This window comes from Bufo gargarizans, chromosome 4 (assembly GCF_014858855.1).
Source record: "Bufo gargarizans isolate SCDJY-AF-19 chromosome 4, ASM1485885v1, whole genome shotgun sequence".
NCBI lineage: Eukaryota > Metazoa > Chordata > Amphibia > Anura > Bufonidae > Bufo > Bufo gargarizans.
The window spans coordinates 285,991,694-286,006,555 of NC_058083.1; the positions used below are offsets into that span (position 1 = coordinate 285,991,694).

At 41.9% G+C, this 14,862-nt stretch overlaps 1 protein-coding gene across 2 annotated transcripts in view; it reads left to right on the forward strand.

Annotated features, from left to right (window-relative positions):
• Positions 1–4,286: 4,286 nt before the first annotated feature.
• The window catches only part of LOC122936090 (sine oculis binding protein homolog), a 203,746-nt gene continuing 193,170 nt past the window's right edge, over positions 4,287–14,862 (forward strand). Inside the window, exons 1-2 of one of the 2 annotated variants that reach the window (XM_044292103.1) lie at positions 4,287–4,732; positions 5,688–5,744. In XM_044292103.1, the coding sequence (XP_044148038.1) occupies positions 4,637–4,732; positions 5,688–5,744 (153 nt within the window). In that variant the 5' untranslated portion in view covers positions 4,287–4,636. The remainder of the gene's footprint in view (positions 4,733–5,687; positions 5,745–14,862) is intronic. The other variant, XM_044292104.1, reaches the window with a different exon arrangement.

A 14,862-nucleotide genomic window follows, 5' to 3' on the forward strand; every position in this document is an offset into this window, starting at 1 on the left:
CAGCGATGAACGCGGCATCTGAGGGGTTCAACGACGGGGTGGCGGCGCGATCACCGTTCCCTGTAATTGTGCCCCTACATACAAAGAAATGCACTTTGTGATGAACTAATTCGCCACAAAGCAAATTTTTTTGTGAAATTTGGCAAAGCCACCGAATGGAATATTTGATAGATTTGGGCAACACTATTTGTAATCACTAAATACCTCTTGATCTCTAAAACCTCAAAGAAGGCAGTACATTGTAGGCACTTCAGTCCGGAACAAACTAGAATGTATAAGTAAAGAGACTCTCCAAGGAGGGTGCACATTCTAGGCTCCTCAGTAAAGAATGGTCTAAAGGCTCCATTCACACGTCCGCAATTGTGGTCCGCATCCGTCCATTCATTCTCTATTGGGACGGAATGGATGCGGACAGCACACAGTGTGCTGTCTGCATCCGCATTTCCGGAACGCGCCTCCGTTCTTCCGGTCCGCGGCTCCAGAAAAAAATTGAATGGGCATATCTATGGGGATGCCGGCTGTGTGTATTGCGGATCCACAATACACTACGGACATTTAGACTCATGCTTATTCCATGTCAGTTCCGTTTTTTTTTTTGCGGGCCGTATGCAAAACCATTCATTTAAATGGGTCCACCAAAAAACGGAAGTTACTCCGTGTGCATTCCGTTTCCGTATGTCCGTATTTTCGTTCTGCAAAAAACATATCCTATTATTGTCCGCAACAACGATAGTACTGTTCTATTAGGGGCTGGCTGTTCCATTCCGCAAAATATGAAATGCACACGGACGTCATCCGTATTTTATGCGGATCCGTTTTTTTTTGCTCACTGCAAAATACATACGGTCGTGTGCATGAGCCCTTAAAATGGCGCATGCTTCAGTATTTGTCCAGCTCAAAGCCAGCATTTATGCCGGAAAGCAGCCAGATCACCCCTGGATCCCATTATAGGGATCTAGTGGCGAGCTGTTGAATCCGGCAGTGCTGGGTCTGGTGAACGCCGGCAGGCTGTCCGGCAGAGAGAACAGATGTGAACGTGGCCTAAGAACGCCGTGTGTCTTTGCTTCCCAGTGAAGGCGAGGCTCTGTCCATATGCCATATGCCATGTATAATATGTATATATAGGATCCCATGCACCTAGTGTATGTAGTAATAGTGTCTTACAGTATCTTTTTGGCATTCGCTCGGCTAGTAAACGTCAGCATCCTTTTTTTTATAACAATATAGCAAAGTGTGTATTCTGTTGCACTTTACATATGGATACAAAACTGCATACTGCAAGGTATTCTTTTTCTACTACGTTATTAGTTTACTTCATACTGTCAGGCAATTAAATGTGGATTTTTTTTCTGATTAATATTACCTCTTACTGCGTGCATCTCTTTTCTTATTTAATACTGAAATCATAAATATAATAACTAAATTCTATAAAACAGGGAGCATTGTAATAGTCTACACGGTAGGGTTTTCACCACTTACACGTTTAAATATGTTTATAGAATTAGTGTTGTTCTATTTTCACTATTACTACTTTTATAAGCTGGGAAAACCTGTGAAATCTATCAGTTTAGCCTCTTAGTTAATTTGATGCTGCTCAGCAAAAGCTGCTGCTATAGTGACAGAAACATGGCCCCATCTCTTGTCACCCCCCTCCATCTCAGTGCTCACTGGCTGGAATGAACATCACCCCGGACATTGCCTTATCATCCTCCTCATCAGTGGCAGTGTGACCGAGGAGCTTGGTATGCTCATCACGTCCCCTCATCACTCCCTCCTCTAGATCCAGCTGTCACATCCAGCAAGGGGAGGCAGCTTGCCCTGCTCTCATCTTGCTCTGATAGGTGACTCCAGCTTTTGTGTCAGGCTGAGATTAAACCACATTAGGAGGTGAAAAATGTCTTAAGAGAAACATCTACAATATATGCAGACTGGAACATAATAACAAAGTCATCAACCACCTCTGGTAAGAGAATGTGCAGCTATTTCCAAGAGCAGTCTAACAGGGAAGGTTTAAAATTCTGTGCCTTGAGGATATGCTCACACGGTCAGGATTTAAGGACGATTTAGGTGCAGATTCCTCTAATATTCTGCATCCCACGCAAGTAAATGGGGTACCGTATACTCTTGAAAAACAAGTGCAGGAATAGCCACAGATTAGCCCCATTGAATGACAAACCTCTTGGTGATCTGCGGCGCATCGACGTTTGCATACCGGACTTTCCACAGGATCTATTAATATTCTTGTCCACAAAGGAAGACAAGAATAGCACGTGTTCTATCATTTGCGGAACGGCCACATGGATGTGGACAGCACACAGATGCCCCATAAAAAGGATTGGGTCCGCGTGTGATCCGCAAGTCCACATGTTGGATTTAATTTCCATATGTGAACAGATTGTTAGATAGATAGATAGATAGATAGATAGATGATAGGTAGATAGATATGAGATAGATGGATAATAGGTAGATATATAGATAGATAGATAGATAATAGGTAGATAGATATTAGATAGGTAGATAAATAGATAGAGTAGATAGATAGATTAATAAATATGTAGGTATATAGAGGATAGATAGATATGAGATTGATAGATAGATAGATATGAGATAGATAGATGATAGGTAGATATATATGAGATAGATGGATAATAGGTAGATAGATAGATAATAGGTAGATAGATATTAGATAGGTAGATAAATAGATAGAGTAGATAGATAGATTAATAAATATGTAGGTATATAGAGGATAGATAGATATGAGATTGATAGATAGATATAAGATAGATAGATAATAGATAGATAGATATGAGATAGATAGATAGATTCATAAATATGTAGGTATATAGATAGATAGATAGATAGATAGATAGAAGAGATAAATAGATAGATATGAGATAGATAGATAATAGGTAGATAGATAGAGTAGATAGATAGATATGAGAGATAGATAGATTCATAAATATGTAGGTATATAGATAGATAGATATTAGATAGATATGAGATAGATAGATATTAGGAGGTTTTAAGCCATAGAAGATCATGGCTCACTCACCACCCTGGGCAATGAAAGGATTGCTTTAATGACCAGTGTTGAGCACGAATATTCAAATAGCGAATTTTTATTGCGAATATCGCCACTTCGAGAATTCCCGAATATTTAGAATATAGTGCTATGTATTTGTTATTTCGAATATTTAGCATTTTTTTCCATCTGAACACATGATTCCTCTCTGCTTCTTGCTTGTGGGCCAATGAGAAGGAAGCAATGTCAAGGTCGCACCAATCAGTAATCTGTAGTCAGACCTGCTAAAATGTGAAGTTTAACGTAGTGCGAAAAAATATTCTAATCACTGCCGATTAGCGCAATCGCGAATATATTGGAGCACTTTACTCTATCTGCATATAAAGCTATTGTAATGTTCTGCTGTGCCAACCACTTTCTCCAGTCTCAGGAGAAACTCATGAAACTTCTAGCAGCTTGAAAAATGTACCTAAAGTGACCCACGCCTGTATTTCGCGTTTCGAATTCGCAATACGCGATTTTTACATTGCCGATTTTTCGCATTCAATAAAATAATCTCGAGTTCTCGAAATTCGTTAATATAGGACGAATATTCTACAAAATATTTGTGAAATATCGCAATTTTGAATATAGCCCCTGCTGCTCATCAATTTTAATGACCTAACCATATCTGACAATATCTGAGACATCTGCCTAAAGTATGCCCTCCAGCCAGCAGTGCCTGCCCATGACCCTATTTCTTTTCATTGCTACCTCTCTTACCCACCTCTGATGTGTTATACAGGACTGTCTCTCAATGAGTGTGTGTCAGCTATAGATAATTCGCTGTTATTTTTGGGCTCAGATGTAGCAGAGCTAAATTGTTTAGTCCAGCAGCAGCAGCACTGCATTGTCAGTGAGTTATCACAGTGCATAAAGAGTTAAGTGACAGGCTCTACTACAACAGTATAGGATAAACCCGTGTCTGTCCTAAGATAAATTCAATATAAGGGTGGTTAGATGGAAAATGTGATCTTTTTCTGCTGTCAATCTTCTATGTTTCTATGTATATAGTGCACTTCACCGAGGAGGAAGACTATGGGGATAATGGGAGCTCTTAGCAAGTGTGAGACATAGCGCTGCTCCATCCATGCACATCATCCAGATGTGTCTAGCACTACTTGAAGCTTAAGGGGGCAGCGGAGAAGATTTTGGCAGCTAGGAGCTCCTCCTCCTCCTCTCCCAGTCTGGGAGGTAGTAACCCCCTCTGCTGATCCACACAAGGAGCTTTCTCTCTGTGTTTCTCTCCTCCCTCTCTTTCACGTCCAGTCACAGAAACATACACACACATACACACACACGCACAGCACTACACACTCACACACCCACTCACACATACACAAAGCAACAAGCAGCAAGCTTAATGACAGAGCCAGAGGCAGAAGATGGCTGACCTGACAGCAGGGCACTCTCAGCCCAGCAGCCTGGCATCCCCAGCCCTCCCTCCTTACACAATCCCTGACGTCTTTCACCTCTAGATAGAGGGGGGGATAGCCACTCCACTTTCCTGCTCCACCATCCTACCAACACTCTTTCATTCACGCAGTCATTTCATCAGCACAAACTATTGAAAAAATGGCAGAAATGGAAAAAGAAGGAAGACCTCCGGAAAATAAAAGGAGTAGGAAGCCTGCACACCCTGTGAAGAGAGAGATCAACGAGGAGATGAAGGTAAGGGGCTGCTGCTTTGTCAGGGTGTCTTGCCCATGGTACCATAATGTATAGGTGCCTGTCAGGTTGTGCATTGAATGTCTCAGCCCCGCCTCCCTCCTGGGCTCAAGACACATTCACACACTCAAGTCCTGTCCATTGACCAGCTATCAATGGATGTCCCTGGCTGTGACACTGTACTGCATGCTGCTCTGTGCACTGCGCTGGGTATGTTCCTGCAGGCAGACAGTAGTAAGGACTAGTTCACACCTCACCTAAGGGCATACTACTTGGAGATAAAGCTTAGTACACATCTCCAAATGCCATACCTGCCTTCAATGTCTTGACAAAATACTAGTTCTGCTTATCTGTTTAGGCAAGAATGTGCCCTTGGTATAGCTGAAGCTGCTTCCTTCCATGGTCTTCCTCTAGCTAGGTGTAATACGCCCCAAGTTACTTGTCATTTTTATTGCACTTTCAGTCATTTATAGTGTTTTGATGGTTCATGTGTTTGACAACCCCCAGGTGAGCAGGTTGTGTGCAGTAGTCTTGCACAGCCATGGCCACCCAGATGTTCTCCAGAGGTTGCTCTCAATCTGGTCCCTCAGATGCTGCAGTACAAAGAAGGACAATCCATTGTTTAGTGAATTATTTTACTAGAGTGAATGATACCAGGGGACCAAAGAGTGAAGAAACCAACTTTAGAAGACGAGTACCGTAAGGATTTACCAGCAGAGGAATGTGCATGTTGGTGATGGTGAACAGTTGAGGGAGTCTATATTTTTTGTCATACACAACTCAGACTGTATGATCCCATACAATAATTCATCTCTGTGAGCCTTGCTTTGCTGACCAGGAGGCCCCGCTTAATGTAGTAGGCTTACCTATCTGTCTTTTCTGATTGACAATCTATGTAACTTTCTGATGGCAAATGTGGCATTTCCATTCCAAATCAGTGACCCTTGGTATTTTTCAGTTTTCAGGTTGCACATCGTCTAAAGTGGACAGGCATTTCTCCACATCAACTCAGAGGGTCTGTTTTATTTTTCTGAATACAAAACCTAAAACTATAATTGAAATGGTTAATTGCCTTCCTGCACCCCCACCCCCCATCTCCCTTTTCCAGGGCTGCCTAAATCTATCACATATTGGCTGCTCGAAGCCATCGCTTAATGTGATCTATATGGATTGCAGCTTTTAACATAGGTTCTAGAATTACAAATTAGCTAATTTTAATCAAAACATGTGAAATGTTATCCTGGCTGGATATAAAGGCTGACTGTGCTGGATCCTCTGGGTTTGTTTTGTTTATTTTGGCTGCAGGCTCTCGGTGGTTTGGGAGATAGTTGTTCTTCATAGCAGATGTTTGTCTGAACTGGTGGGGATGAAACAAAAACAACATTGTAAGGGGGAAAATTACACTATTTTTAACTGATGCTTTAGTATTTAGGAAGACGAAACCTTCTAGTGGCCCAGAGACTCCCCTTCTTCTAATCTAGGCTACTTTTCATCCGGCTACTCCAACCTAGAGTAGCCATTGATGAAAAGAAGACAGTTGCCCTTTTCTCAACTTTTTTGGAGGGGGATTATTATCATGCTTTTATAATCGCTTTTTTTAGATTTTTTTTGTTTGACAGCCTCCAACACTTCAGCAGATGTGAAACTACAACTCCCAACATGCACACTTGCTCAACTATTCTTGGAACTTGCATAAAAGTGAATGGAGCAGGCTGGGAGTGGTAGTTTCACAACAGCTGAAGGTTGCTGGTCCCTGCTGTAGATATTATTTCCCCTAAAATAAAATAAAAATAAGAAAATCACCTCTAAATATACTGTAAATCTCACATTTTCTAGTGTAAAGCCAATCACAACATTTCATTTGGACGCTTCTTATTCATAGCCGTGTCTGGGAAAGTTGAGGGACAACCAATATAGGTACCTTTGAAGCCCACTAAAAGGTTGTCATCCAAGTTATGTGCAACAGAAAATATACCGGATGTGACAACTTCAGTGGTAGTGGTAAAATCAGCCATATTGGGTGTCAAGCAGCTTTCCTGGATATGGTTTGAGGGGGAAATCAAGTTCCTACATTTCAAATTTGTGTAGTACATATATTGGGAAGATGTTATTTTTACTTTAGGCAAGGCTCCTCAGGGAGATGAAGTCCCATATGAATCGCAGTAAATTCAGCTGTTACCTTTGGAAGCAACTCTGCAATTTCATACATTGATCCAATTTTTGTGATAGTTGCAAGGTCAAGTGAAACTTTTCTCCTCTTTAGGAACACTTGAACATGTGTTGCAGTCTCAATCTTAAAACTTTTTGCCCATGATTTCATGTCATCATGTAGCTGTTGCCTTTCTGTAAAAGGACCACATCCATACAGCAGGCATATTTTGGGTATGCTCACATGGATTTTTTTTTCCTGGGTCCCCGAATACTGTAAGCACATAGTGGATAAATGGTAAAATGAGTTTGATACAAAATGTCAAGAAGGACACAATGTGCTCTTGTGTAGTTTCATATCTGTAATGTTCAAACAGCCTGGCTATGTTTCCCTCCATCTGAGCAGCTTTCATCTGGACTAGTGTAAAATAAGCCCTGGTAAGTAATCACTGCAGAGCAGAAAGAAAGGAATGTATACAGCAATAGACGGTCTAAGCTGTAAAAACTGAAACCTGAGCACTGGCCACAGATCGGGTATCAAGGCTTTAAGGTAGGGGAAATGAAAGAAATGAAGGAGAGGGAAACACGAGAGTGGGAATGGAAAAGTCAGCTTGGAAAGTAAAGGGGTAGGAGGAGGCCCTCCTCAGGGAAATTTGGCCCAGAGATTAGGGAATTTTATCATGGTGTACAGTGACCTACTCATGTTTCAAACCACATTGGATTGAATTGCCTCTCCCTGCTAACAGAAGAAAAAGAACTGGTGTGCACACTGATTCCCTGTCTACCTCCTGACAGTAATAACAGGCTGTTACTTTTTATTAACCCTTCCGAAGTCTTTTCAGTAGAGAATGAGTTAATGGACGACTGTCTAATGTCGCTGACAAATAACTGGTAAATGATATAATGTAACAATTTGCTTATGCAATTCAAGCTCTAAACTGCAGCTGCTCAGGTCTGTGTGGCTTTGTAATGTAGCTCTTCAAGGCCTCACTGGCTTGTAGGGTCCTGGTGGTATTGGCTGGTATAAGAAATAGACAGTACATACCTTCCAATACGTATAAATAATTGGCAATTCCAGTTCTGTCTTCACAAATTGCAGTTAGTTATCAAAGTAGACCCCCATGATCTGTGTAGCAAGGAGACAGCTTCACTCTTCTGGGCACCATACCCACTGAGTTCTGAGCTTGGCTTCACTCAGGAGAGACAAGGTTGGGTCACTGCAGTCACACCTCAGTGAAGTAGAGCTAAACCCAAAGGAGGCAGTATTCAGGATTCTTTTCTTGTGATATATGGCAGTATTAGCACTTGGTCCGCCATTGATACTCTGTGATATATCAGAAGATAGATGATGCACATTGGGAGAAGTTTAAAGGTAAGGTCTACTTCTCCTTTCATTACACCCACTCCCAGGTTTAACTGCACCAAAAACTGCATGGTGTTAACCCCGATGTAGAGGGGAATCACATTTTGTGAAATTATGACTTATGGCTAGGAGTATCCATGACTATTATCATACCTCACCAATCCTGAGGATGAAGGGGCTGCAGTGCTGGAGCAACGCTACGTTACCTTCCCTTTTCTGCACAGCAGCACTCCCGACCACCTGGCTCTGTGAGGAACTGATGCCAGCTAGGGAGCTGCCATGTAGGGTAAAACAGTGAAGGGGATACAGCGCTACACATTATCCTACTGGTATGCTATCACCTTATGATTACCCCAGTCTGTCAGATACTGAACACCATTATTGCTGTGCCTAAGGTGACAAAATCAGTTCTAAGAGAAGATATGGACAATGCTTGTATGGGAATGTACATTCAGAGTGGCAAAATCACTTCATGTATGTGCCTTAAGGCCCCTTTACACTGCGCGATGTTCAGCCAGATTATCGCTAATGAGGTTTATACGAACACTCGTTAGCTACAATCTGCCCATGTAAAGGTTCCCATGAATACCCAATGAACAAGCGAAACACTCGTTGGATCGTTGGTGCAGAAAACAAAATCATTTTGTCTAAACAGCGCTCTGCTGCCGGGCAACAATGATTTTGTATGGGAACGAGCGATGGCTAACGCCATACTGTAGAGGAGATTGTTGAATGTAAATGCAGCGATCTCCTCCACTAACTAGCAGCCAATTCTTTCCCGACATTGGGCCATATAAAGGGGCCTTTACAAAGGAGTGTTCTGATGTTACAACATTGTCTAATCATGGCCGTCCTTAGTGTGAGAAAGTATATGCGCCCTCCCATGAAACTGCCTGTTTTACATCTGACGGGACCGTTTCACTTTGATTAGAAGAAGCTAACACTTGTTGCTTTTTCAGACTAACGGATATTATGTTTCATTAGCTTATCATTCGTGTAATGTACATGACAGTTGTAGCAAATATAAATGTGATACAATACAACACTGTGTTCAGAAAGTGCATGACTCTGCATAGTTTCCTCATATTAGATTTCAATTGGAGAATAATAAAAAAAATATGTTTACCTTACAGTGACCTTTATCTCATTTCTATCGCCTGCTGCCCTGTTGCCTTCTTTTACTCCTAATAGCAGTCACATCATTTGGAGAAATATTTAATACACTTGGCTTCTTTCTGCCTCTAAGATGTCACTGTAAAGGGATCTGTCTGATCTTTGCATTAGTGTGGGCTGTATGAATCAAGGATATATATACTCTATATCCCGAAGCAAAGAATATTGAATGGTAATCTGAATGCTCCTTGAAGGGGTATCCCGAGATTTTTTTTCTTCGTGTCCCCCCATCCCTTGTTGAGACTAACATCATTTGTATCCTACTGGGCCAGCACTCTTAGTCAAAGGGTATGCTCATTGTGCACGTGATTCTAGTCTGATTACAAACTACGATCAACGTGTCAGTCATCATCTGCGCTCCATAACCACTGCGCATGCGTGAGAATGAATCTGCAGCAGGGTATTCATTGAGGAGGGGTCACAATAATACTTGGTGGTATCTCCCCTTGGTGCGATACAGGCAGTCACTTTGGCATATGGATGATCGTACAGATGCTGGATATCTTCCTGTGATATGTCATTCCTTACAGCTTGGACCCGTAGTTCAGCCAAGGTGGTTGTTGGCTGCTGTGCATGGCAGATCCGTCACCCTATCCAGTACCAGACATTCTCAATGGGGGAGTGATCTGAATACTGAGCTGACCAGGATTGCTTCTGGATATCCTGAAGAGCAGATGTCCTGGACATACCAAAGGCTGGTCAATGTTCCCTCCATGACAGGAACGGCCATGGTACCTAATGGCGCCCCACACCAAGGAACCTGATGCTGGTCCTGTGTGTCTGTGCACTGTGCATGATGGCAGTAGGCTCTCTCCAGCCCTCCTGCAGACTCTCTACCTTGGTTGTGTGATCATTGACCAAGCACCACTAGCAGGTTATTCTTTGTCAGTATCAGCTCAGTTTTCCGCTTGTGCATAAACATTGCTGGAAACAGAAATCTATTTATTCTTTCTTACCAGTTATGTCAGTTTAATGAAAATAACTGTGCTGTCACCAACGGAAGCTGTTGCCACAAAATGCAGTGCAGTCTGCAGGCAGCATGTTATACAGAAGGAGGACTGAACAGATTGATATATGGTTTTGTAGCATTTTCTGGATGTATGTATATAGAGATAGCTGTCATTCACTTATAACACCTCCCCGTGTACAAGTGTGCTCAGAAAAAGCTAAGACCTAAATGTATAAATTATTGCACATATTGTAATTTGTATAATTTAAAGAGGACCTTTTTTATTGGTTTGTAGTAAGGGAGATAAATATCTGTACCTGTGGGGTACCCCCCGCTATGCTGCCACCCTGCCTGTTTTTTTAAAATAGCGCTCCTGTGCCCCGTTATGGCCTCCCGCAAATCTTACACTCAGTATGCTAATACTGAGCATCGGAGCAATGGGGAGGAGATGCAGTCTTTCTCTGTGGGCGTCTCCTTCTCCCCCGGCTGTAGCGCTGTCCAATCGCAGCGCAGAGCGTCACAGCCTTGGAGGTTTTTCTCCCTCTTGTGAGCCGAAACGTCGCAAGTTGCCATATTATGGGTGATTAAAACACTTTATTTCACCATCATTTTGGAGTGCAGTCCGACTTTTTTCGTCTCTACAAATCTTGGGTACAGCCGTTGCCCTCTGCTGGACTTTGCACCCGCAACCCGGTTGGTGCTCCCGCTGGACTTTTTCTTCTCTTATATATATATATATATATATATACAGTAAGTGGGTACTAGCTGCTGATGGGAGTGCAGTTACCATGTGAAATATAGCACAAGTTCAAGACATCAAACTGTCATTTATTTTGCCTGTCAAATGTAACTGATGGCATATATGTATATGTTATAAATCATCAAGACACAAACATGGTATGCTATTCATAAAATATGAGATTATTTATCAGCACTCTGCTCCTGCTGGAGGGATTCCTACTATTGGCTGTAAGACATATTGAGCTAACTGGAGTGTATTAATTCAATAGACACGGCGCTCATAGCCTGGAAAGTGCTCCAGGCAAATTCATTTGCAGCTTAAAGATAATGGGGGCTATGGTTCAGAAATGGTGGTCTTCTTACCAGAGAACAGCTAATCAGGGCAAGGATTCACATACCAGTAGTCCGATGGTAGAAGCAGGACTAGGAAACAATATGTTCTTTGCCAACATTGTGAATCAGTCATAGATGAACACTGAGAAGGAGCTGCCAGCTGCCTGCTGAATAGTCAAACCAGATAAAATGAAATAGGCATAATTTATTTCTGTATATTTGTTGGGTTCTTTTGCTCCATGATATGTTTCTGCCTGTGAGCTGCTATAGGGCTATATCTGTCATAGTGATCTGCCACCGTTGTTTGCAGTATTCTGCCATTTCAGTTTTGGTGTCAGCAGAGGCCGTTAGTCTATAGAGCAGTCATAAAGGAGGGGTTTTCTTCTTGTATTACAGGATTTTGTAATGCTACATGTTCAGTTAAAGGTGCCTATACACATAAAGATAATAAGCTCCTCAACATTGAAATTGCCACACCAAGAAGGACAAGATGTAAGGTTATGCAAATCGAAAAAATATAGCAGGTGTCCCTATGATCTGCAGATGATCAAATTTTCAAGAACATAGCTCCAATCTGTGGCATGTGGGAGAGGCGTAAAAGCCAAATGGAAAGCAAAGTTTTTTACCTACATGAAACATCAAAAACGGAATCAAGTCATGTGGGATGATTCTGTAATGCCTTCTGTTCGTTGACATGCCAAATATCTCTTCTTGTCGCAAACATAGAGGGACAGAATCCTTGAACTAAGACACCTTGGTTTATCACTTCGGCAAATTGCTACACACCTAGGCGGAGATGTCAGCACTGTTCAGCGTTGCTATTCCCGGTGGTTGGGAGAACAACAACAAACTAGAATGACAGAAAGAGGTGCACAGAGGTGAACCTCTTCATGCACAAATCGTCTGTGATTAGAAGAATGAAGTGTAGTGATCCATTCTGTACTGAAAGTGAAATTGGACGTCACAACCTAAGCCTAGCATGACAAACAGTATCTACACAAACCATCAGAAGGCATTTGGATGACATTGGGTTATAATCAGACATCCAGCTACAAGTGTTTAATTGACCTCACATCACCACTCTCAAAGGCTATCATGGCGCAAAGCAAAATACCAATGGACAATGAAATGGAGGTCTATCCTCTTCCGCAATGAGTATCGCTTTTGTCTCGGACGCAATGATAGTCGGAGATTGGTCTGGACAGCATGTGGGCACTGCCATGAAGAAACCTTTACAATGGAATGTCACAGTGGTCCTACTCCTGGGATATGGTGTGGTTTGGCATAATCTACAATAGCTGTACATTCCGTACTCTACTCAATGTACTCTAGTCATTATTTTAGGAGCCGTTTTTCAACAGGACAACGCAAGGCCGTATGTTGCTTGTGCTACTGTGAGCAGCATGCAGTGCCTAAATGTGGACCATGACCTGCAGCATCTCCAGACTTGTCTCCTAACAACCATATCAGGGATGTCATTGTTTGACAATAGCAAAGGGAGCTACCAGCAGCAAATTTTAATAATTTGCGTGCCCATATGCATTCAACATGGCAGAACATTTCTCAGAGAACCATTAATAATCTTGATGACAAGGAGTATAAGTGTATTTCTGCGCATAGCGCTCATACTCAATACTGAATAAATCAAGATGCTTTGGATATTATGTTTCCATTTTTTATTGCATATCTTTAACATGTCTATTGATCCTGTGATTTCCATAATTCCACGACTTTTCCTTCTTGGTGTTGCAATTTCATTGTTGAGGAGTGTAAAGGACGATCAATATAAGAGGTTGTCCAGTTTAAAAAAAAAACTCTTCATATGCCATATTAGGGATTTCCGAGTTCATGGCAGCTCCCCATTCAAAATCCTCTTGTGTAATGCTTCATCTGCCCAGTGGTGGCCCTTCAGGGAAACAGAGTGCCTACTGTCTGGTTGCTCCATACAACTTAAGTGATCACCGAGGCCATACCTTGTGTTCAGCTCATTGTCAAGAGACCCTTTTAACAAGTAGGGAATGCCCAGTATACAAGATGTAAATAGAATATATATATATGAAAAGAAATCCACGGCACACCTTCTGTAAACGGTGAAAACATTAGTTTTTATTCACACGTCACAGCAGCGACGTTTCGGTCCCCTCATGGAACCTTTCCAAGCCAAGTGAATCAATAAAGTGCAAGTGCATATACTTGCCCAATAATGTGACAATACATGCGATAAGTATAATCGCAATATAGATTGAACCTGAAAGGCCCTCTAGTGCCGGTTCCATAAAGTGCGTTCATGTGCCGGTTCCATAAAGATAAGGTGAATACTTACTATATTGGATCATGATTCCCTCTTATGACGATGTATATGTACAGCCAAGTATTTTTTATGGTTTTTAAACATGCACATGTGCACTTTTTGGGATATAATACACTTTTTAGGAATCAAGACATATATGCACTAAGTAGATTTATATGTTTTTTCATTTTTTGTCACAATGTAATCAAGTTTAGTTACACTTTATTCAATCATGTGAAATATGCATTAGGATAACATTTTGTATACACCAATTATGGATTAATCACTGATTGCCTAATTGAGAGTTCTATAAGTATATGCACTTGCACTTTATTGATTCACTTGGAATCTGTGTCGTGGATTTCTTTTTATATTTATGCACCCGGAATCAAGGGTTGGACGATCGCTGTATTGGTGGAGTGCTGCCCCACTTTGGAAGCTTATATATATATATATATATATATATATATATATATATATACTGTATATATATATATATATATATATGTGTGTTCATTCATATCCCCAAGACTCTGTACAGTGATCCTGCCAACTTCTCACGTGAACACCTATTCATACAGCATACTTACCAACCTAGTAGGTGTGACAAATAGGTCCTGCACCCAAACCATGTGGGGCCGCCTATTTTTGGGAGGGATTTACATAGGCCCCATTTATCTTTGGCTCACGCTTGCAGAGACTGTCTTTGAAAATTAGTGACAATCCATGCAAATTCTGTACTGTTGGCAACTATGATACAGAACCAGATGTATTACTCATACCAGTAGGGCTTATTCAGACGAATGATAGGAAACTCATCTTTGTTCTGGACAGTTTATATGGAGTGTTTATATGGAGTGTCTGTGTTCATTTTGAGGGGTTTTGTGTTTTATACTGGAGCAGCTACCGGGTGGGAATATCATTCTTCCGAATAAGGCTACTTTCACACTAGCGGCAGGACAGATCCGACAGGCTGTTCACCCTGTCGGATCCGTCCTGCCGCCTTTTTCGCCGTGCCGCCTGACCGCCGGGGGTGGAGCTCCGACGCAGCACGGCAGTGCATGGCGAAAGGCCGCCGGACTAAAAGTACTGCATGTCCGACTTTTTCGTACGGCGGCCTCTCACCGGGAACTGCC